The following is a 23,056-nucleotide window of genomic DNA, read 5'->3' as shown; positions in this document are numbered from 1 at the left end:
CTCCGGCCACGGCCACGACGACGGCCCGTTGGACAGTAAAGCAGCTGGATTTATAGAATGCAGCCACAGACATTGTTTAGATCACTGCCCTCTTCACATCCCGGTGGATTTGTAATGGCAACAGGATTATGTTCTTATCAGCATAATGAGTAATAATCTCATAAGTGGCGGTTTTCGGTGCCACGGGATTGACTTGAGTTAGCGAGTTACAAACTCATGATTACCAGGAGAACGGTTGGGAATCAAACCTCAGGATGGAAAACAAAGCATGCACATGAACATTCCTCCATTAACGCCAGCAGCAGTTTCATTTGCCATCAACCCATTTCCAGTGTTTCCAGTGGCTCTAGACGGGCCTGGTTTGGGTTTCATACGTGTGTACGGATGAAAGAGTGAGTGAGTGATGGTGTAAATGTGATAAATAAGCGCGGGATCCTTGATGCCGGCCTGCGACTGTGCAGCAGGTGTGAGGAGGAGCGGGCCGCGTACCGCTTCACCTCGCGGCGACAACGGGCCGATGTTATTGGCTCAACAAAGTTGTAGGAAGCGGCGCGGATTAGAGCGGAGCCCGGAACACGAGCATGCGTGTCATGTGTTGGCTTTGTGACGACCCCCCCCTCCCCCTTTGTCTCGCGGCGGTGTCGGGGTTAACTCCCCCCCTGCTCCCAGGCTCGCCCGGGGTCAGGGCCCGAGCAGGCATCCAGTCGGGCCGCCGGCATTCCTCCTGTGCGTGCGTGTGTGTGTGTGTGTGTGTGTGTGTGTGCGTGTGTGTGCGTGTGTGTGTGTGTGTGTGTGTGTGTGCGTGTGTGTGTGTGTGTGCGTGTGGTGTGGTGTGTGGAGGTGAGTGTGTGTGGTGTGTGGTGTGTGTGAGGTGTGTGCGTGCGTGTGTGTGTGTGTGTGTGTGTGCGTGTGTGTGTGTGTGTGTGCGTGTGCGTGCGTGCGTGCGTGCGTGCGTGCGTGCGTGCGTGCGTGTGGCTGCAGCCCACTCGGTGCTCTTTGACTCCTCTGGCCTTATAAGGCATCCGGCGCCATGGCAACGGCGGGGCTTGAATAGCAGTGTCAAATCCCTCAGCACACAGACACACGCTCGCTCTCCCTGAAGGAGGGAGGCAGGCAGCGACAGAGAGGATCCAGACCAGGCGATCTGCCCGCACGCCGGCGCCGGGCTCTCACTAAACGGCTGTGACTGGCTTTTTCCTGCGCTCCTTTGCCTAATTCATTCCTGCCCCGGGCCGGCGAGGGCTGGGTGCAACAGTACACCGTGACTCGCTGACAGGGAATGCAGAGCGGCTCTGGCCTCTGGTTGTTACTGCTGGATGGACAAGCAGCGACAAAGCAGCGGGAGAGGAGGCGAGCGGAGGCGCGGCGGCAGCTGAGGAGCTTTCTCCACTGCTCCTTTGTGTCGGCGTGCTGCTTTTTCCTGTGTTGTTGGTGACATTTGAGCCTGTGACACCACCACTGGACCACAGGCGGGAGGAGGAGAAGGACTTCTTGGATGAACTTTGCTGCCGCAGACGCGTTTCGCAGGAGTGAAGGGAGCGCGTTGTGTTTGTGGAGTCCGCAGACTTTTTGCCGTCAGTGAGAGACAACAGACGACAACAGAGCCTCCTTCAGGGGCATTTCCAGGGAATAATAGCGCCTCGTCGATCCGCTCCACCGCTGTCTTCTTCTGCAAGAACGGCCTGGACAAGTCAAGAGTGAGTCTGAACTAGATCGGGCTCAGATCAGCAGATAACACCTCCGCGCTCGCTGCAGGAACTGGTTAGACTAGTTTGGAAGTCGGAGGAGAGGGCAGGGCAGTTTAACCCTGCCTGAAGGAGAGCTGCTTCACTTTCCTCCCACACGTCCTTTTCAGAGAGAGAGAGAGAGAGAGAGAGAGAGGAGCTGAGTTTGATTTGGTCCTCATCACTTTGTGGACATAGGTGTGTTTTTTTACTTTACCACTTCCAAGCGGGGGAGACAGAGAGAGAAAGTCAGAGGGAGGGAGAGAGGAAGAAGGAGTCAAAGTGTAATTTATTGTTTCCTGTGAAGAGAGCGAGGCTGCGCCCTTTTATCCTACCTGAACTCTGAACCGCTGAATGTCTGACTGAAGTTTCCTCATACTTCGGGAGCTATTGATCGGAGGTCAAAGGAGACGACAGAAGGGCGAGAGAAAAGAGCAACGGATTAAACAAGAAAGGGAGGGCGAGGGAGCGAGAGGGCGAGCGAGAGAGAGAGCAGTGCTGGGAAGGACCTCCAGGTCGGCCTAACCAGACGGCAAAGGGGAAAAAGGTCAACTCGCCGGAGCCTGGAGCGACTTCCCAACACTTTTTAGACCTTTCTCAGCGAAACCTGTCTTGACTTTCAGACCTGGATTCAGCGTTGATCGGGGTTCTTGAACTCGGAGCGTAGCCGGCCGCTGCGGGACCGGCCTCAGAGAACATGGCCATGGTGAGCGGGGGATGGGGCCACCCCAGCAGGGACACGAACGGGCTGGGGGAGAAGGCGTACCTGCGGAGGGAGGAGGAGGACGGGTCGCCGCAGGCCGGGAGCAGCGACGTGGACGTGGGCGACGACGACAAGGCCTGCGTGGTGGACTGCGTGGTGTGCGGCGACAAGTCCAGCGGCAAGCACTACGGCGTGTTCACCTGCGAGGGCTGCAAGAGCTTCTTCAAGAGGAGCATCCGCAGGAACCTCAACTACTCGTGCAGGTAGGAGCTGCCGATCCAGAACGTGGCACGTTATGGCTTTGAACGTCAGCCGTAATAAAGGCTTAATAACACGTATGATAGGAATCAGCAATAAAATGTCATGAAGCATTAACTCATGCTGTTTGTGAACACTAACTCAAAGCTTAGTTTGTGTTTGGAAGCTGTTCTATTAAACGTTCACAGTCATGAAGGAGAAAACAAACTAAGGCCATTTTTTTGCTGCAGAGTGATTTGTTCCAACCTTGGATTTGTCTCAAAGAACGCTGAAAAAGAAATAAATAAATGAAATCCCTGAAGGTCAGTCGCGTGGAGATGGATTGTCTCAGAAGGTCAACATTCCCATTATTCTCCACCACGGGGACATAATGTTACGACTCGGTTCCCGGCTCGTACGCAGGGAGCTCGCAGTCGTGGAATAAAGTCATCTCCTCCACGTAATAACTCTCGCTGTGGACGGAAGGTGACTTCTCAGGCGGTTTGTCACCGGCTCCCTTTCAAGCACCGGCAGACCTCGGCCGGCTGTAAAGAGGCAGCACAAGGGCGTGCGGGGCTGATGATTTACAAAGGTCACAGCCTTGAGAGCTTTTCAGCCCCGACAGCTCACACAGTTCACTCAACACAGGGGTCACGGGGGGAGGAGGAGGGGGGCAAATGTGCAACTGCATGGGAAATATTAGGTTGTGCTGGGGTTCATCAGGTTCTAGAGTCAAATACGGGCGCAGGTCACGTAACCTTCACTTGTTTGCTTTGTTCAGGTCAAATCGAGAATGCCAAATCGACCAGCATCACCGCAACCAGTGCCAATACTGTCGCCTGAAGAAATGTTTCCGCGTTGGGATGCGCAAAGAAGGTACCACAACACGTCTCTGCCCATCGGTTTTATGAACACAACACAGTCAGCGTCCATTTCAGGCCTTCAAAATGAGCCAAACTATTTAATAGAGCCAGAACAAAAACTGGGAGAGACGGGGAAAAGGAAAGGAAACTGCATTAGTCAGAAAATTGCTCCAGAACCTTCGGAACTGGCAGCTCCACCTTCTGTTCATTGTCAGGGTGAATGCAGTGAACACTTACAGATGATCCGGCCAGCATTACAACAACACGTTGGACGGACCGCGTCCGGCTCATGGCGACACGTTTTCCATTTTTACTAACTGTGATGTCTGATAGTCAGGGGAGCGATTACGATTATCTGGAAAAATGATTCACACAGTTACAGACGGGGGAAAAAAACATTAGTCAGCGGTCGGTATAGTTGAAATCATCAACAGATGATTTAGTTTAGTGTTGAACCCGCATTTATGAGTCGGACCAGACTTCAGGTTAAATGCTGTCAACAAACAGTCGCCTCATTCAATTAAAGGTCTGGAATCGTTGCACTGCCACCAAGTGGCCTCTCGAGCAACGGCTGCAGGCATTGATAAACTCCATCGCCTCATGTTCACTAAAAAGCCGCCTTTAAAAGGAACAAAGCAGCAAACTGCATTCAGCGCACTGGAGAAAAACACTCACCCATTCATAATTGTTTGCACTGTCAACTCAAGCACGCTGAGCGAGGAGCCGGCAGCCGGGCTCTGATTTGCATAACAGACAAAAACAGCAGAAGCTTTGGTGACAACACACGGACCCTGTGTCATGTAACCACCCCATGACTCATGGAACTATGTTCAACACAAACCCGTTCACCGCTTAGCCTTGCTGCCCCGCTCCTTCATCGCCAGCGAGTGAACAGCGTGAGCTCTGTAATTGTACTCAAGCGTAACCTAAATCCACTTTCAGCTCGTGTCAGCGGACACCGCGCGCATAATGTGCACGGAGGTCACGGCGTCCCGGCGGTTATATTAGGCCGGGTTATTATTGAACCGTGCTGACCGTGGCCGTGACGCAGGCGCCGCTGTTTCCACATTACCTGGAAAGGTCGGCTTCACCTTTGACCCCGCCTGGGAAGCAACTGCGCCGCGTCGCTGAATGTGCTCTCATGGAAAAAAACGGCCACGTTTAAATCAGCCCCAAGGAGCAGCTTTGGAGGAAGAGTGGCATTAAGTCTAACCTGCACCGCTTCCCTTAAACAAGGAATAAGACGCAGGAAACGCTTTTACACTGAAAACCTCCACTCACTCACGGTCTCTCACTGGTTTCTCAGCGGTCCAGCGAGGGCGCATCCCGCCGTCCCACGCAGGCATCAGTCCCAACTCCCTGGCGGGCGGCGGCGTGGGGGGGGCGGGGCCCGGTCACGCCGGCACCGACTACTTCAACGGGCAGCCGGTGTCGGAGCTGATCTCCCAGCTCCTCCGGGCCGAGCCGTACCCCAGCGGCCGCTACGCGGGCCCGTACGGCCAGACGCAGATGCAGACGTCCTCGGGCGGCGCCAGCGTCATGGGCATCGACAGCATCTGCGAGCTGGCCGCCCGGCTGCTCTTCAGCACCATCGAGTGGGCCCGGAACATCCCATACTTCCCAGAACTGCCCGTCTCAGAGCAGGTTGGTGCAAGAAGACCCTGTGTTTTCCTTGTTCTTGTTCAAATTTTAACCGGCAAGCCCGCGTTTGGTTTGGTTTGGTCGTAGGTGGCGCTGCTGAGGCTCAGCTGGAGCGAGCTGTTCATCCTGAACGCGGCCCAGTCGGCGCTGCCTCTGCACATGGCTCCGCTGCTGGCGGCCGCCGGCTTCCACTCGTCTCCGATGTCGGCCGAGCGAGTGGTGTCCTTCATGGACCAGGTCAGGGTCTTCCAGGACCAGGTGGACAAGCTGAACCGGCTGCAGGTGGACTCGGCCGAATACAGCTGCCTCAAAGCCATCGCGCTCTTTTCGCCTGGTGAGTGATGACGGCTACGGATACGTTCACTGTAAATGTGTCCTCATGTCTGAGTGGGGCTGCAGACAGGGTTCAGCTTCCTGGGTCAGACTTTCAGACTTCCTTTGATTTAACTGCGTGACCTTTGACCTCACTGAGGGAGGATTCCAAGCGTTGAGCCAATGATGACGTGTCGTGCTTCTTTTCCTACCAGACGCGTGCGGGTTGACCGACCCGGCTCACGTGGAGTCCCTGCAGGAGAAGGCCCAGGTGGCCCTGACGGAGTACGAGAGGCTGCAGTACCCCAACCAGCCCCAGCGCTTCGGCCGCCTGCTGCTGCGCCTGCCCGCGCTGCGCGCCGTGCCGGCCAGCCTCATCTCCCAGCTCTTCTTCATGCGGCTGGTGGGCAAGACGCCCATCGAGACGCTGATCCGGGACATGCAGCTGTCGGGGAGCTCCATCAGCTGGCCCTACGCGCCGGGGCAGTGAGGCCCGCGCGGATCGGACGCAGAACAAATATGAAAACCGCCCGGGGTTCGATGTTGAAAGGCCGTGTTTGTGGGTGTAGAGGTCAGTTTATCCTTGAGTATCTCTACGTGAAGTCCCGCTTGATCGCTCTCAGTTTCACCCTGGTCAGAACAGAACACAACACAACAAAACCAGTGCTTTAAGAAACGCAGACTCTACCTGAGGCCCAGCGCCTGTACTACCTCCTCCCACGTCCCCCCGAATGTGACTCTGAGCATTTCCCTCTGCTTTGTTCAAGTGAAGCCATAGCACTGCAACCCGAGACGTGCTGTGTAAAGTTTGATACCAGACTTTGTTACCAAATGTGTTTGTGAAGGCTGCAACGTGTGGCACGACGCAGCATTAAAACAAGGAAGAGGCACAGGCTTTGCCTTTTATATGATGAGAACTACCTTACAGCCTCTCACTGTATTCGAGCATTGGAACCTGTCAGCTGTTTTCATGTCTCTGCGCTGTCGTCAGGCTGACGGAGCCGTACGCATGCTGTGCTGCCACACAATGACATTTTCATAACCTGGTTTCTCGTCGAGGGCGGTCACATCCCCGTTTGACGTTATTACCTCATATTTTCTACATATGCAGTGAACAATGAAGGTACAGCAAATGTAGAGTCTAAAACCCTACGCAGTAAATCTGATCCCCAGACTTAAAGTGTGACACCAGGGAAAAAATAATAATGTTCCTTTCATGAGGGTACAGGTAGTTCATTCTGATTTGTTATTAGCAACGCCTCATGGACAGAGGTCGGAGAGAATTTAATCGTTTCACGTTGTTGGGATTTATACTGTTTTTGGTACTGAAGCTGCAGGTACTAAGTGGTTCCTGAGCTGTAGCCTGATGAGCTGCTGTGAATGTTTCTGACCTGGCGCGTCAGACCGACAGCGTTGGGTGAACATGTTTTTATATACGTTTATTGTGTTCTATTTCTTTATAACTGTGCCCCCAATGACTCTGACCCCTGATGCTGTCACACAACAGCCCATCAGTTCATCATGCTGTTCCCCAGTCAGATTTGGTTTCTGGGATCTAGTAAATTGACTGTGTACCTTTACATGTATTTTACTGACCACGACAAAAGTACAGAATGCTAAAAAGTTCTGCCTGGTTCTGCATTACTAGAAATAATAAAATGTGTATTTTTAAGTCTCCAGAACCAGAGAATGAATCGGAAATTATTCACCACGTATCATGAAACAGTCCAACAATTCCCATTCTACATTAATGTGTCAATTTTCTCCACATTCCACACATTTGATGATTAAATGGACTGTAAACAAAAAATTATTGGTTATATTAAATATAAAGATTTATAAAGATTGTTTCTTGCCTTGAGAGTTACTGTACTTTCTAATTCCAGGACCAGAGGGCAGCACCACATGCAACTAATTAAAGTGTAATTGTTTTTAGAGCCTATTTTAATTTTGTTATTAGTTGCTTGCAGATGTAGTTTTTTAATACACTACATGATGAAGTATTATTCATATGGTCACCAGATGCAGCATTGGAAACGTTGTGCTCTTCGTACCAACAGAGGGCAGTGATGTTGCGGCTGAGCTCCAGCTCCTGCTGGGCTCCGCCATCAGCTAAAACCAAGGCTCGCTGCGCCCCCTGCTGGACGCTCACTGCCGGCGCAGAGCTGCGGGCTTCTCCATCCCACCAGGCTCGGAACGAACCGGACCCAGGCAACGTTTAGAGAATTAGAAATGTTTATTATTTACTACATTCAAAACCTTTTAGACACAAGGTTGCCATTACAAAATAAAAGAAAAGGAATTCATACAAAAATAAATGGCTCGCAAAACAATGTTCTTCATAAAAAAAAACACACACAGTCAAATCACAAGTGTCTCAAAGTTTTAAAAAAAGAACAAATGGTAACATTTTGCTCATGAAGCAGATTAATACAAAATGACAACAGATGATTTTTTCTAGAATTAATCATGAGGAGCTCAGCTGTTCCTGGGCTTGTTGAGGAGCAGCATCACCAGCAACTAGCTGTTTGGCTTTTCTGAGCTTTTGAGGAGCTTAAGCACAGTTTGAATGATAGCTGATTAATAAACGCCCTACGGTGTTGTTTAGTATTTACATACCGTCTTCACAGATACCAGTGAACCTAATAAAAATAACTTTAATGTGAATTTGTTGGTGCAGTACAATGAGAGGGATTTATTAAAGGTATATACAATACAAATACACACGCCCTCACCGGCCGTATCGCCCCCTTTGGTTTCTATGGAGACGGGAAAAACACACATGGTGCCGTCAGAGAACACTTGACTTCACTCAGATCAGAGTTACTTACAAACACTGACACAAAAGAAGAACGCCCTGTGTGGGATTTAAGAGGAGCAGCTTACGGCCCCAGAAGCGTACGGCTGCGTTCACTACGACAACGTTCCACCTCTTATCTGCGGAGATAAAGAAAAGCTGGAGAACAAACGGCGCTGCAGAAAGCGAGCACAGTGTTATCGCGGGTGACTGAAGGTCGGGTCACAGTCGAGCGGCGTTGGGCCACCACACCCTGTGATCCTGCACACCACAAACAGTGGCCGGGCCTCTGGGACTGAGCTCGTAGCGACAAGAAGGGGCTGCTTCCATTTTCTTAGCTATCGCTGCATAATCGTTCCATGAAAATGGAGGAAGCACGAGTTTGGATGAATAATACCAACGTATAACATGTTCCCTGTGTGTGTGTGTGTGTGTGTGTGTGTGTGTGTGTGTGCGTGTGTGTGTGTGTGTGCGTGCGTGCATACGTGCGTACGTGTGTGTGTGTGTGTGTGTGTGCGTGCGTGCGTGCGTGCATACGTGCGTACATGTGTGTGTGTGTGTGTGTGTGTGTGTGCGTGCGTGCATACGTGTGTGTGTGTGTGTGTGTGTGTGTGTGTGTGTGTGTGTGCGTGCGTGCGTGCATACGTGCGTACGTGTGTGTGTGTGTGCATGTGCGTGTCCACTGAATGCAGGGAACCTTGGTCTCAGTGGTGCAGTCTTGTTGGAGTGTGTCTGGCGTCTCCTGTCTGGACCACAGGGCTGCGCATCGGGACCCAGTGGCTTCACGAGTGGTTCTTGTCGTAGTCCTTCACCATGCGCTTGATGTGGAACAGTTTGTGCCTCAGCCGGCGACACTCTCTCTTCTTGGACCGGTACTCTGTCGTCTACAGCGCAGAGAGCACAGATGAGTCATCGACATCAAGCCCCCTGATACGTGATACGTGGTCATGCGATGAATAAGATATGAAGGTTACCTGCTTTAGGTCCTTTAGTTGATTGTATTCCTCTGCTACAGTCTTTAAAGAAATGAGGAAAAACATAAGACCATCAATTCAGGGATCCTTTCTTACAGTTGCTCTAAGGACAGAGGCCGTTACACTTTGTGGATAGAAATGTTCGACTTTCAGAGTCACACATAAAAACAATGTTGGAGCTTATATCATGAGGCTAATTACGAGAACATGTTCAGTCGAGGGCTTTGTCGCCTCGTGGCTCCAGCGCAGCGGCCTGGGCTCTACCTGGTACTTGGCTGAGGTGTCGTCCAGCGTGTCCAGCTGTCGGCTCAGCTTGTTGAGCTGGTCGTTGATGTCGTCCATTTCGGCGCACAGCCGCTTGTACTCCCTGAGGTCGGCATCGAACTCCCTCTTGTAATCGTGGCGCTGAGCATCGCTTGTTATCGGCGGATAGCTGCTGGAGGACACGTGGCTTTGGTCGTTTAGTGCCAAAAACACTGTACATACTCTGAATGCTTTATTAATTGTGTTCAACTTTGCTGTTTCCTTCTGGCACCGACTCCTACGTTTGATACCTTTGGCCCCATTCTGTCATTAGACTAATGAGAACCCAAGTGACGTGACATGCCTCAGAGGATTAACAAGCCCCATGGACAGAGTCAACGCTGTGCAGCCTGTAGTTTTCCTGCTCCTTCAGCGTGTTTACTGTGACTCTGTCGCATATTTCAGCTTTCTGTCCATGCTCGATCTCCTGAGCGCAGTCAGTCACGTAAATCTGAGAATTGGGGTCTGGTCCTGGTGGAGCCACAGTATCTGGCTGTAACCTACATTCAGAGTCCTTGGCTAATGACATTTTTCCTAATCCCGACTGTGAGCTGCCCAGCGGTGCTGCAGGGCCGTCCTCACCTCTCCCACTCGTGGGCGTCCAGCTCGTTGCCCGTCTCCCCCCCGGTGGTGTACTCCGTCTCGTACTGGGACTCGTCCAGCTCCGGGTTCCGCCTTCGTCGCTTGCCCCGGTTGGCGGAGGGTTTGCGGCCGCCGCCCGTCTCCTCCGAGGGGCTAGAGCTGTTCCCCCCAGCGTGGGAGAAGGCCTCCGATGGGCGGCTGGTGGTCCTCTCCGAGTACCTGCCGGACACTGGCGTCAGTCATAACTCAGAAACAGAAACTTGATTCTGTAGCGTGTAGTTCATCGTGATGACAGCAGGAAGTCGAGGGATGACCTAACGGGTCACGGGACTGTGCCTGAACCAAATAAATATTTTGTGAAATGCTGCAGACAGATAACATATGGAGGCTGCAGACGCTTTAAACCACTAATGATTATTGTTGCTCTGAGCCACGAGCGACCAGGAAGCACAACCTGCTCTTTAATAACAAGAGAGGAGGACACGCTCAATTTTGTAGGTTTGCAGGGATTTGTAGAGGAATCTAAATCCAGCAGTGAGGATATTACAAGTTGTCAAAAAAAAACTAAGTAATAAATAAAAAAAGGCTGCATAACGTGAATGGGAGGGAGCAGGTCTTCAGGCAAACACATCACTGCTCATCAAAAACAGACTCGCTCACTTGGTCAAGAAGCTACAATCACAATTTCCTTTCAGGTTCTTGCTATTGTCGTTGGCATTCACAAATATGTTTTGAGAGGGAAGCGAAATGAGCAGAAAAGCGCTCTCCGTCACAACTAATTTCCAGCCGTAAAATAAAGCGTTTTCAGATTTTCTCGTCCTCTGAGAATTTAATGAACACGAGAGGGGGAAAAAAAGGGGGAATAGTTAATCCAACACGAGCCCAAAGGTCACACACAGAGCGGTTTGCTGGGCAGGGCAATATGCCTGGCAGGCTTTAGAACGGAGCCGTGATTAGATATTGCTTCAGAGTCTCATGTTTGTGGTTTGATTATTATTGTTGTGACGGCGGATGTGCTCCACCGTGACATCACCCACTCTTTGTTGTCGTAGTGGTCCCCGTTGTAGGAGCTGCCGTCCTTTGGGGGGGGGCAGGCCATGACGCTGTTGGCCGAGGCGTTGAGCAGCCCGCCCCCCTTCTCGGACACCAGCAGCGTCGGCGCGTCCTGCACGCTGCGGCTTTCCTCCACATTGTTCACCTACAGGAAGGAAAAAACAAGAGGAACAGACTGAAGCCAGCGGAGCAGGAGCCGCGTTTACTGACTCACATCCTGTTAAAGAATTCAGGGTTTTCTGTGAAACGCTTCAAATGGAAGAGGGCACCGAGGCACGAAATTAGTCGTTACTGGAAGTTATCAGAGCTTGAAGAGGTCAAAACTATTAAAACACAGACTTAACTGTAAAACAAACTAGTAAACCAGCTAGAGTTTAACTAAGCTTCATATTAGATACACATAGATAGATACGCTTTCACTTGGCTGCATTGTCTTATGTATGAAACACATTGACTCCATGTAGGAAACAGTGTCCAGTGATTTCATCAATCATTAGATGACTTATACTAAAGCTATAAACCTCCACAGGGCTCTAAACTCCAACCATCTTGTTTTATTTGCTACCTGCAGGTCCAGCGTCTGCAGAAACTCTTATTTTTACACTTATTGTTATTGGGCGGCGCATCAACGAGCAGGACAATTCATCCCGGTCCAGGACCAGAGCCGAACATCAGCCTCCACCAGAAACAATAATCATGGGCGGGGTGCTTGCTTAGGGGGCGGCTGAGGGGAGAGTCCCCCGTTTGAAGGCTCCAAACAAAGACCCGCTCAGCAGCTGCTGGGCAGGAATGTGTGAATGTTGTGAACCTGAGGGAAGAGGGACCTGGAGGCTGAGCGCCGTACGCTGATAGAGGACGTTGGAATCAAGGTGTGTGTGTGTGTGTGTGTATGTCTGATTAAACGAAAACAGAACTAGACACGTTTGTTTTTTCATCTTGGACATTCATTAGATTTCCAACAGTCGAATCCTAGTATCCAAACAATCTAATGTCTATGAAAGCGGCTCAGGATGCAGCACATCAGCCCTCAGAACCAGCGCCCGATGACCTCATGTGCCAGACACAATGCAGACCCAAGCTGAATGAGGCCAGTGTGTGAGGTCATCAGAGCGAGCCAGAACCCCCGACCTCAGCAACAGAGATGGGTCCGATGTCAAAGTAACCACAGTCACCGGCCTTGTGTTACAGGGGTCCAACAGGAGAGGGTTGAGCACCTGGACTCCTCCCGCGCCGACAACAACCACCCTCCAAAACAAACGCCACGTCTGTGCTTCACTCAGTGACTCACAGCATTCGCCTGCAACCTGTTATTATTGTCTGTTATTTGTTCTATTATTCTACACGGACACATAACCTAGAAAGCTCAGCCTCGGGGTTCACGCGAGACGCGGCCGGTCGGGTCAATGATCAACCCGCATGTCGGCCAGCAGTCCCATATGACTAGCGTGTTGTTGACATTTAAACCCTGCACGCGGCCTCTGCAGAAACCTCCGGCCCGTTACTATCAGCCCCGGTCGTTAATGATCACCCAGAGTGAAACCAGGTAGTGGACCATGAGTAAACAGCCTCAGTGCAATCAGCCCTGACCCTGAACAAAGTGACTAACCAGAGGAAACACACTTAACAATTTACCCGCGCACGCCTATAAACCCATAAACGTCTACATTCGATGCCCAAAGTGGGACTTTCGACTCATTGTGACACATGGTGAGCGTTTTACAGAGATCAGACGTAAAAATAGCGAAGTGACAGCGCGACCTCAGGAATGTGCTGCTCTCAGCTCGGCTCTCCTCCGCACTCACCAAACCTATGCTCGCAGGCGGTGACGGCTTCTGTGGGATGACTACAGCGCAGGTGGAGTTGTAAATAAGAATGTGTGGGAGCCAAATGTGAAAACAAGACACGATACGACAGATGGAGGGAGGGATTCAGTAAAAAGACGCGCTGCAGTCGCTCAGTTCATCATCTGTACTCCATCAACCTGACTTAGGCTGGATTTAAACTCCGCGTGACCCCGTTCACTGGACCGCGAGCTGTGCACACCAGAACTGCAGGTCAGTCTGGGCAAAACAATGTTTTTCATTTAATCCTACGTGTTATTAAACTCACCCAGTCCTCCACGTCCCTGCCCTCGGACGCCTTCCCTCCGACCAGAGGCTCCTCCCAGTAGATGTTGGGCTTCCCGTAGCGCCAGATCTTCCCTCTGGTTCTCTGCGCGAAGAAGGCGGCGACGCCCAAGGCGATGACGATCACGAACCCGCACACCATGGCGATCGCCTAGAACACGAAAGACGCCACGATGCAATGTGAAACACCAAAACACCCACGACAGAGACGAGTGGAACGTGTGCAGACCTCCTGTGGGTCCACGAAGCAGTAGTGGTACAGATACTGGTTGTACATGGGGAAGCCTCCCACTCCTCCCATCTGTGAGTAGCTGGTCTGGTAAAGGTTCTGGCACATCATGAGCATGGGGTTGTACATCATAGCGGAGGTCCCTTGAGCCATGGGGTTCACGCCGACAATGTAGACGATGTTTATGATGCCCTGAGAAGACACGGGAGGCATCAGTGTGTGGCCGATGGGAAACCACGGCGGCGCTTCCTCCCATGGCACCGACCCACGTCACACACAGCGTGCTCAGCTGACCACGGCCCAAGATCCGAGCTCAGATTAGTCCCACCTCCCGGGGCTGCGCGTGGTTTACCTAAACCTTCCCTCATTACGATCTCATCGGCTCCTGCACTTCCTGAGTTGTTTACGCTCATCAGACAAATTACTGGCTCGTTTCCTCCGGAGCGGAGGCAGACGTGCTCCTCGTCCTTTCTAGCGGTATCACCTCAGCGAGTACTGCACTAAGTACACACACTGTGTACCCACAGTCCTGCGGACAGATAATTCTGGCATTCGAGGTTGTTTCATGCCTTTGGAGACTGCGTGCGTGGGATGGGAGCATCGTAGTATCGCACATACAGAAGGAGAATCTTAAGCTCATATAAAACAATGATAAGAGAGAATATAAACCACATGTGTCATTTTCATCCAAATATCCTTCAGACTACAAGAAATATTTAGTCTGAGCACTAAGTTTGTGTGGGTCTAAACTTACTCCATATAAACAAGAAGAAAAAGTGAAAAAGTCACCGACACATCCAGTCATTCGTGCGCTCACGGCACCAGTACTGGCACCGGTTGGGTGACGGCGCTCCTACCTGCAGGACGGCCATGATGAGGCTGGTCACCAGCAGCGCCAGGAAGAACTTCCTGCTGCGGAACGTGTTGGATTTCGCGAAGCTGGCGATGAAGAAGCCCAGCGCTCCGATGAAGTTGATGGCCGCCATGGCGATCATGGCGGTCTTGGCCGAGTACGGCGAGACGTAGGAGCCGTAGTAGCTGCCGTAGCCCCCGTAGCCTGAGCCGTAGCCTGAGCCGTAGCCTGAGCCGTAGGCGCCGCCGTAGCCGCCGCCGCCGTAGCCGCCGCCGTAGGCGCCGCCGTAGCCGCCGTAGCCCATCCCCATGCCGTACTGCATGTCCCACATGAGCGTGGAGGCCACGCAGGCGAAGATGGCCACGCACAGCACGGCCACGGCGCCCATCATGACCTTGACGATGCCGGGGGGCGACAGCAGCTTGTAGAAGTGCTGCGGCCGCTCCTCCATGTAGTAGGAGCCCGGCGGCGGCGGGTAGGCGTTGTAGTCGCTCTGGGGCCCGTGGTAGCTGCCGGCCGACGCCGGGCCGAAGCCGTTGTTGGACGGCGGGCTGTAGACGGGCGGGCTCTCGTAGTGCTGCCGGTCGAACATGGCGGAAGGAGCTGCGAAGACAAACGCGACAGGCTTGAGACGAGAGGACCGGGAGCCGCTGCGTTCCCCAGCACCACTGATACCGCGTGAGTGACGCTGCGCGGAGAGAGAGATACGGCGCCGCGGGGCGTGACTGAGTCAGCAACGAGTGTAAATGTTTCACCACCTGCAAGAACTTTGATTTACGGCCCAGCGCTGGCGACGCGCTCACCTACGGCTCGGACGCAGGGGTTGAAGCGGGTCGGCGCCGTGCCGTCGGTGCCAGGACGGAGGGCAGACAAACAATCCCTGCCTCTCTGCTTCTCGAGCAGAAGGGCTGCGGCCTTGAACGCTCCCCCACAGCTACAACGTCTGCGGGGCAGAACCAACGGGCCGGAGCACCCGACAAAGGACATTCTTCCAGAGGCCCGTGGACGTGTTCGGCAAAAACAAAGCGACCCTTTTGCCCCCGTGGTGATCTGATCTGATCTCTGCTGGCTCCCAGGTGGAGTTACTGGTTACTCCTATGGGCGTTATGTGAGCGGTGGGGCTGTCTGCTCCACCCAACCCTCCGTCCCCTGCTCTGCGCGGTGCCCCGGTTCTGAAAGCGATGGCAGCCATTCAGAGGTCCGACACACGGGGACAATCCCTGGCACTGCCCGCGGCGCTGGGCCGTAACTCTTCTCTTTATGGGACTCTGGGACTCTCTCGCCTCGGAGCCTCGTCCCAGACACCTTCCCATTATTCCCCCCGTCCCTCCTCCATATCCTTCATCCCCCGCCCCCCCTCCTCCGCCTCCCTCCACAACTTCTTGCTTTGTTTTGGGAGTAAACGTCAAGGCTGCTCGTCATGGGAACCGAGTTGCCATGGAGACCGGCGGCAAAAGAAAGCCGGGGATCGGACAAGGGTTCCTGTGTGCTGAGCGGGACGTGTGTGTGTGTGTGTGTGGGGGGGGGGGGTGCAGGTGGATGGGTGTGGCGTGGCACCAGGTGTCTCCCATTGTTGGTCGGCGGCTGCTCCACAACACAGCCTCGTGGGCCTCTGCGTTCATCTGCCGCTGCAGGGTTTGATTACATCCTTGACTGGCAGGAAATAATCTGCGCCCCCCAGGAATGAAACCACCACACAAAAACACAGACAGAACCTTTCGCTTGAGTGAAAAGGAGCCGTAGCGGCGGCAGACGTGCGGTGTTTGTCCAGAACCGGCTTTCAGCTCTGGTCGTCCCGTGTTCGGTCCGGTCGGCGGGTCACGCCAGACGCCCACCGGCCGCAGCCGAGCGCCGCCTCACAACACAGAGACTCTGTCATCCGCCGCTGAGGAAGGAATTCCAGTTGCACAGTCACATGTCTCACATCTGTCAAAAACAATCAGGCCGCTGCCCAGTGGCACACACTGGACTTCCTGCCCGATAAACAGCCCCGAGAGGCTCGGGGTAAAAACAAGAGGCCGCGCTCGCGTGCCACCAGCTCCGCAGCTACGAGGCCGGCGGTGGCTGGGGTTCTGAAGGGGTCCACTGAACCGGCGCTGCAGGTGAACATATGAGGCGACGGTGGGGGGAGACCTGACCGCTGGCCTCCCTGCAGGGCTCTGCTGCAGCCGGAGGCGGCTTCAGCTGAGAACTCGGCTGCTCAAGTCAGAGCGACAGGCAGGTGAGCGCATGCAAAACCTGCACAGCATGTTAAACAACAGACGTGGAGGCTCGGTTTATGATAATAACAACAATAACAACAATAATAATAATAATAATAATAATAATAATAATCATAATCATAATCATAATAAAAACACCTGTTAACCTGGTTCTTCAGTAACAGTCAGTGGCTGAAGGCGCTGCTAATGGAGAACAACATGGTTCCCACCTGTTCAAGTCTCAAACCTGCGCTTTACAAGTCAAACCTCCAGGACGCAGCTTCATTGATTCGTGCAGGTTTTTTCAGGTGTAACAACTTCATGACGCTATTAAAGTCACGTCTATCCGCTTTTTTCTACTGTACCTGAGGGTCGCTGAAACCACCGGGGCGCGCTCTCGCTCGCGCTCGCGCTCTCACTCTCTCTCGGTCCCTGATTCTTCCAAAAACTTTCGTTTCCACTCAAAGTTTGAAGGCCGCCGAAGGAAAGAACCGGTTCTCGGAGGAACTGTCCGCTTTCTGAGAGCTCCAAGGCTTTTGTCCGGAGAGACGTAGAAGTCGTGTCTCCGCTTTGAGCTCCTGTCGCGGGCAGAGACCGAGACAACGGATTCCTCTCAGACCGCTGCGCCTCAACAAGTGCTTTGTCCCGCCTGCGCGTGGCCGCGTCCGCCGCCAGGGGGCGCGCTTTCCGCGCGTCACAGCTACACCAATCTGTAAGATCTGACTATGCGCATTTACTAGCGTGATATTACTTCTGTGCGTTAAAGCAACAGTAAATGTAGAACTCTTACTTCTGACAGCGTGTCTGCTTTTACTCACTAAACAAATACAAAGGACTGGCACAGCTGACGACGTCCAAACACCCCCAATTCCTTTAAGTGGTTTTCATAATTCCTGTTTATATGTGTATGAATCTATTGTTATATTTGTGAAAAAACAAAACCTTATTTAACATTAGGTTCTGGTTAACATCCCAGTCATACCACAGTCATAACACAAAAAGAAGGAAAAAAAGGATGCAACTGCAATTAAGTACTTGGAAGGACTTGTTATCATGTTTTTCATTTTATATGATTATATGACCTGTAGCAGGACATGGAGCTATTAAAAGTAGTTAACAGCTGTCAACATCTTCAATGTTACAGAACTGTACTCAACCCAGTACGGCAAGCAGTATAATAATGAATACTTTTAGCATTTTAGTTTAAATGCAATGGGATAACATCAAAACACTGTTAATGTTATTATTGTAGTAAACTTGAGGTCAGTGTAAAGTCAGAGGTTTTCACAGCTGAACTAAACTCTTGCCCTTTTTTGACCTCTGTGTGACTATGAAGCTAATCACATGTTACAAATTACATTTTTTGCATTGTTTCACAATCAAGTTGCAAAAGTGTCTTTCTGGACATATTCATCCACATTCCTCCTTGAGGGCGGGTACCAGGCTTTACAGTACGCAGCAAACAAACTCAGCTGCAGGCCGATTTCCTCCCAGGCTGAAGGAGGAATGTACGAAAAGTACATAAACACGAACCACAATGGAAATGCTCAGTGTGTCAACATTATGGTTTTTATAAGAACATTAGGATGTTAATTGAATTATCAAAACAAACTTCAGGTTTCTTACAGTGCAAATTCCCTTGAGTCAGTACAGTGTAGTTATCTTTTTAAAATGAACTTAATTTATGTGTACAATTGTTAGTCAAGTCTCCAGTGAAGCTTGTATCCTCAATGTAGTACTGTTAAAACGCCTGCAGTAACGCAGTGCAGTTTCACATTCACAAACTAGATGGCAGCACTTTCCTGATACAACAGGGTCCAGATCCTTGGGATTCCTAAACTAATGTAGAAAAAAGGTTTTCAGAAATGTTGTTGAAACATTTTGATTTATTAATAAGACATGTTGAAATAAAACATTCCTATGTTTTTATGCAGTTATGGGTGGAAGGTAACTAATGATATATGAGTGCAATGTTTATGCTGAGCTCTAATTTGTCCTTATCTTAATTGGCCATATCAGAATAGTGAAGAGGCAAAATGCTGCAGCCACGGCAACGCCCCCGGTTACCGTCACCATGACGTCACGATAAAACCAAACACATTCCTGGCAGCACAGCTGTGAGCTGTTAACAAGAACAGAAAAGAAAACCAGGGAAATAAAACGCAGTAACTGCTTTGAGAGGTGAAAGGTCAACGCCGCCATAAAAGGAGTTTCAGAACACCTCCCCTTCTCCTTTTGCATGCTTTTTCCCAGTAATGTGAAGCAATGACTTTCAGGGTTTGGCCCGAGTGATGATGACAGCAGCTGGGTGTGAATCACAGAGACTCACCTGCACGGCCGGATGCTCTGGATCACAATGACCCCCACACCGTTAGCCACCTTATCCGTGAAGCTCATTGATCCGTAAACAAAGGCTCCACTTTGCTGCCAAACAAGAGAGATCAACCACTGTTACAGCCACTGCAGCAAAACACACAGATGTGACACCTAGAATTAGATTCCTGAATAAGTATTTTCCAAAGGTAATCTCTGGATAATGAACAGGGAAAGTGAGGAAGGCTTAAACAGCACAGGACGCCCGTGATCCACCCGACGCCTCCACCCGACGCCTCCACCCGACGCCTCCACCTACCGTCTGCTCCCCAATGAGCTTGGCTGTCATGGACAGAGACATGACCAGGATCGTAGCTGAACCGGCTCCGAGCAGCACTGCAGCTCCGTAGATGCTCTTGGCTCCCATGTTTTCCTCCAGAAACACCCAAGTGGCAAACGTGAGCACCAGCAACAGGCCGAATAAATAGGTAATCTGCTGGTGAACACGGATTCCGTTCAGTGAAACGCCAACGTGCAATAAACATGAACAAAGTGGGTAAAAAAAAACCACTCACACTGATCCCGATGCGTTTGCTGGCTGGCTGCATGACCAGAGAACACACGAAGCTGCTGACATACATGACCACAGGTATGATGGCAATAAAGTTCTGAGGCGAGAAGCAGGAGATGGACGTTACAGGAAGCGAAGCCTGTCACAAACAGAGGCGACACAACGGCCGACGGCAGTCACCTTCGGCAGCATCAGCGAGGCGGTGAGATAAACGGAGATGTAGGTCTGAGACAAGTTGACTATGAGCCTGGTGCACATGTAGAGAAAGGCCACCTGCAACAACAGCACAGGACGCGAGTCAGGAGAAGAGCAGCAGTCAAAGGCCCCTGAGGCACAAACAGGAAGCCGTCGTTCTATCAGGTGGAGGAAAAGCAGAACAGGAGTGACCTGATAGAAGGAGGCCTCCCTCAGCCACTGCTTCCAGTAGATCACAGGACGCTGCAGCTGCTCCCGGGACCGAGACGGAGCGATGAGACGATGCTCCGAGGCCGAAGCCTCTTCTTTCGTGCCAACGTGAAAAATCACCGAGAACAAGGCGCCGATGCCGAGCACGACCAGGGCCAGCGTCTGCAGGAGGAGGACACGGGTGAAGGCGGCTGCATGTGGAGGGGGGGGGGGGCGTACGGCCTCTGTCCTCCTACCCTGAACAGAGGGATGTCCACCGGACCCAGGCCGGCGGCTTGGGAGGGCTCGGCGCTGTGCTGGGCCTGGAAGTGGAAGAGCAGCCAGGCCAAGGTGTACACGGTGATGTTGGCCACCACAGTGAACGCGTACCTGCAGCAAAAGGCAGCAACACACGGGAGGAGTTCATTCTAGGCAACACCAGGGGCGGGGAGGACAAGGACACGCCCCCTCCTCTGTCTGACGCACCAGCCTCATCCTCACCTGTACGCAGTGAGCTCCACCTTGGCGCTCTCGCTCGACACCAGCTCCGGGATGAGCGACAGGTGGGAGATCTGCGTGGCCGCCCAGCCGCACTGGAAGACGACGACGAACGGGGAGAAGTATGCGAGCTGAGCCCACGGGGGGGAGGCGCCGCTGCACGGCAGGCAGGGGTTGAAGATGAAGGGGAAGGACACGAGCACGCAGACTGTGCCTGGAAGAAGAGGTCATTCCTGACACCACTACAGCGGAGGAGAGAACGCACCATTTACCCCAGTTTGCGCGTCTAACAACTCGGACCTTGTACTTTTACTGCATTTACATTAAGCGCTTTGATGTTAACTTGCAATCAACTACAATATCATGCACCGCATTCCTGAAACAACACTATTAGTTAAGTGGCAGCTTAGACCCGCTCAGGCTGGAGCGGTGCCAGACGCACACGAGCTAAGAGCCAGAATGAACATCTGCTGACAAAACACGGAACAGAACAGCCAGTCTGACTGATGACGTCATCGCCGTAGCACCTGGTTAAATCCTAGTTGTTACTTTTTCTATATATTCATTGTTGCCCTTTTGAGGGGACATCAAACTTTTGCCCCTCTGATTAATCACATCATGCGCACCACGAGTCAAATGTACAACGCAGGATTCATCCGCTATGCATTACCGCAGTTGATGTGCGCCAATTCCATTTCGCAATAACACACGCACGGACATCCAACATCGCGCTTTCGGGTGCTCACCGAGCAGATGCCAGGTCTTCCTCTTGCCGTGCCGCCGCGCGCCCGACGTCCCGTCGGACTTGTACCCAATCAGAGGTGTGCAGACTCCGTCGGCTATTTGGCCAATTAGCAGCAGCACACCTGCGTCGGTGCTCCGCACGCCGAGCACGGACTGCAGGTAGACCAGCAGATACGTGAACCACATCGAGGCGCACAGGTCGTTGAGAAAGTGTCCCGCCGCGTAACAGACGCGCCTGCCCGTCGACAGAGACCGATCAGAGCGTCCAAACGGCTCCATGATGGATCTGACTCCTGTGTTAAAACTCCCTTTATTTACAATTAGACTTCTGCAGTTGTCATATTTACAAAGACACAATGCATTGTGTTACATGAACAGGCGTAGCGCAAAAGCACAGGTCAGCTCTGGATCTGAGCATCTCCAAAATGCCAACCCAATTATAAATCACATAATAATGGATTATGCCGAGCTGGGTCCCCGCGCCGGTCAGCTGAACAGATTTAACTGAGCCAAAAACTTCCCTGTGCCAATAGAAGCTTATCAGAGCTTTCAGGGGCTCCTTTGGGTGCACAGAGGGGCACGCGCATCCAAGCGCGCCGACGCGTCCTGGGTCGTTCCGTCAGGTACGCGGCTCCACGAAGCCTTTACTGCGCGCCCATCCAAGGAGCTGCTCGAATCCCGTGAGTCACAACGCTGTTACACAAAGCAGCTGGTTCAACTGTGTCCTCACGCAATGCGTCAAACACACAGCCCGCTTTAATCTCCCAAAACACGCTTAGTCAAATATTTCCCTTAACTTAAGACAGTCTTAAGTTGATAAACACTTGAAATGTTAAAATATGGATTTTAATAAAAAGCCAATTAACTTACAAACCAACAATTTCAGTATTTAATGTATTTCAGGTGTTTTCTCTGATGTTTTGTTTTCTACTGGGGCTTTTATCAGTTTAGTGGAAAACCCTTTGTTTACCTGTCATCACGTCTGCTGATGAATAAACTGATCAGACTGAGTTGTGTTATAAAAACAACTAAATTTGAATCAAACAATTGGAAAAAGGTTTTGGACACTAAAGGAGCACTTCATCAATCTGTCCATAAAACAGTGGAGTCTGAATAAACTGAAGATTTAAGCACCAGGTTAAGTTAAAGTTCAGTTGTGTGAAATGCAAAATTAGTTAAAATTGGTTATTTGCAGCGGAGCTACTTGCTCCTGAGTTTTAAGAATGTGCGATAAAGTTGGTTAAGAGAAATTTACTTTTTAACACTGACAAAGTCTGTCAATGTCAAGATTTCCAATAAAAACACAAAAGGCTGAAAATGCATAATAGTATTTTGGCTGCTGAATTTCTACCCAACAAAAAAAAGAAACCTTGAAATTGCTGAAGTGCTCCTTTAAAACGCCACGCAGTTCGTAATCGCATGAACTACGTGATTTAGACAAGATTTAAACGGCTACAGACAGAGAGGCAAGCTGTCAGTCACAGGGAGATGGGACTCAAAGCAACCGAGGGGAACGTGGAGCTACAGTTGTTTGTCGTGTAGAGAAGTGAAGAACAACGGGGATTTGGGATCCAGTTCATACTGTAGTTTGGATACGCTTCCCTCCCTCCCTCTTCTACCGCTCAAACTGTTCAGGGACAGAGCCCACATCTGGCTGTGACCTCATGACAAAATGAAACTAGGTGGATGTCGATCCCTTCCAGCGTCACACACTGTCCTGATGTCGATGACAGAGGATGAAGGGAGGAAAACGTATCTGGTTATAAACAAGAGCGGAAGACGTGACTGACGTAACACACACACACACACACACACACACACACACACACACACACACACACACACACACACACACACACACACACACACACACACACACACACACACACACACACACACACACACACACACACACACACACACACACACACAAATCCACTGAACATTT

At 51.5% G+C, this 23,056-nt stretch overlaps 3 protein-coding genes across 9 annotated transcripts; 1 reads left to right on the top strand and 2 right to left on the bottom strand.

The window, feature by feature from the left end:
• Window positions 1-1,072: 1,072 nt before the first annotated feature.
• Window positions 1,073-7,326, top strand: LOC114854245 (nuclear receptor subfamily 2 group F member 6-like). 4 transcript variants are annotated; one of them, XM_029148478.3, is made up of 6 exons: window positions 1,073-1,697; window positions 2,348-2,690; window positions 3,446-3,540; window positions 4,834-5,171; window positions 5,256-5,502; window positions 5,696-7,326. In XM_029148478.3, the coding sequence occupies exons 2-6, from the start codon at window positions 2,422-2,424 to the stop codon at window positions 5,968-5,970; spliced, it is 1,224 nt and encodes a 407-aa protein (XP_029004311.1). In that variant the 5' UTR covers window positions 1,073-1,697; window positions 2,348-2,421; the 3' UTR covers window positions 5,971-7,326. The 4 variants fall into 4 exon arrangements, with proteins under 4 accessions (XP_029004311.1, XP_029004310.1, XP_029004309.1 ...); XM_029148477.3 differs by having other exon boundaries at window positions 1,073-1,922; XM_029148476.3 differs by having other exon boundaries at window positions 1,073-2,271.
• Window positions 7,327-7,697: 371 nt separating this feature from the next.
• On the bottom strand, window positions 7,698-17,215 carry si:ch73-61d6.3 (occludin). Of its 4 annotated transcripts, none has more exons than XM_029148438.3 (9): window positions 16,964-17,215; window positions 14,402-15,000; window positions 13,545-13,736; window positions 13,299-13,466; window positions 11,174-11,334; window positions 10,137-10,355; window positions 9,516-9,687; window positions 9,252-9,293; window positions 7,698-9,161 (listed from the first exon to the last, which is right to left on the bottom strand). In XM_029148438.3, the coding sequence occupies exons 2-9, from the start codon at window positions 14,987-14,989 to the stop codon at window positions 9,060-9,062; spliced, it is 1,644 nt and encodes a 547-aa protein (XP_029004271.1). In that variant the 5' UTR covers window positions 14,990-15,000; window positions 16,964-17,215; the 3' UTR covers window positions 7,698-9,059. The 4 variants fall into 4 exon arrangements, with proteins under 4 accessions (XP_029004271.1, XP_029004269.1, XP_029004270.1 ...); XM_029148436.3 differs by lacking the exon at window positions 16,964-17,215 and adding an exon at window positions 15,201-15,711; XM_029148437.3 differs by lacking the exon at window positions 16,964-17,215 and adding an exon at window positions 15,201-15,708 and having other exon boundaries at window positions 9,516-9,684.
• A 32-nt stretch (window positions 17,216-17,247) lies between these two features.
• On the bottom strand, window positions 17,248-22,961 carry mfsd12b (major facilitator superfamily domain containing 12b). The gene is made up of 9 exons (XM_029148440.3): window positions 21,111-22,961; window positions 20,368-20,578; window positions 20,124-20,256; window positions 19,870-20,049; window positions 19,663-19,755; window positions 19,487-19,579; window positions 19,231-19,404; window positions 18,928-19,022; window positions 17,248-18,720 (listed from the first exon to the last, which is right to left on the bottom strand). Exons 1-9 carry the CDS (start codon window positions 21,385-21,387, stop codon window positions 18,585-18,587), a joined length of 1,392 nt encoding a protein of 463 aa, XP_029004273.1. The 5' UTR covers window positions 21,388-22,961; the 3' UTR covers window positions 17,248-18,584.
• Window positions 22,962-23,056: the final 95 nt, after the last annotated feature.

The sequence above is a fragment of the Betta splendens genome, chromosome 4 (genome assembly GCF_900634795.4).
Source record: "Betta splendens chromosome 4, fBetSpl5.4, whole genome shotgun sequence".
NCBI lineage: Eukaryota > Metazoa > Chordata > Actinopteri > Anabantiformes > Osphronemidae > Betta > Betta splendens.
The sequence above is the reverse complement of the archived record's forward strand: the minus strand, read 5'-3'. Positions and strand labels throughout refer to the sequence as shown.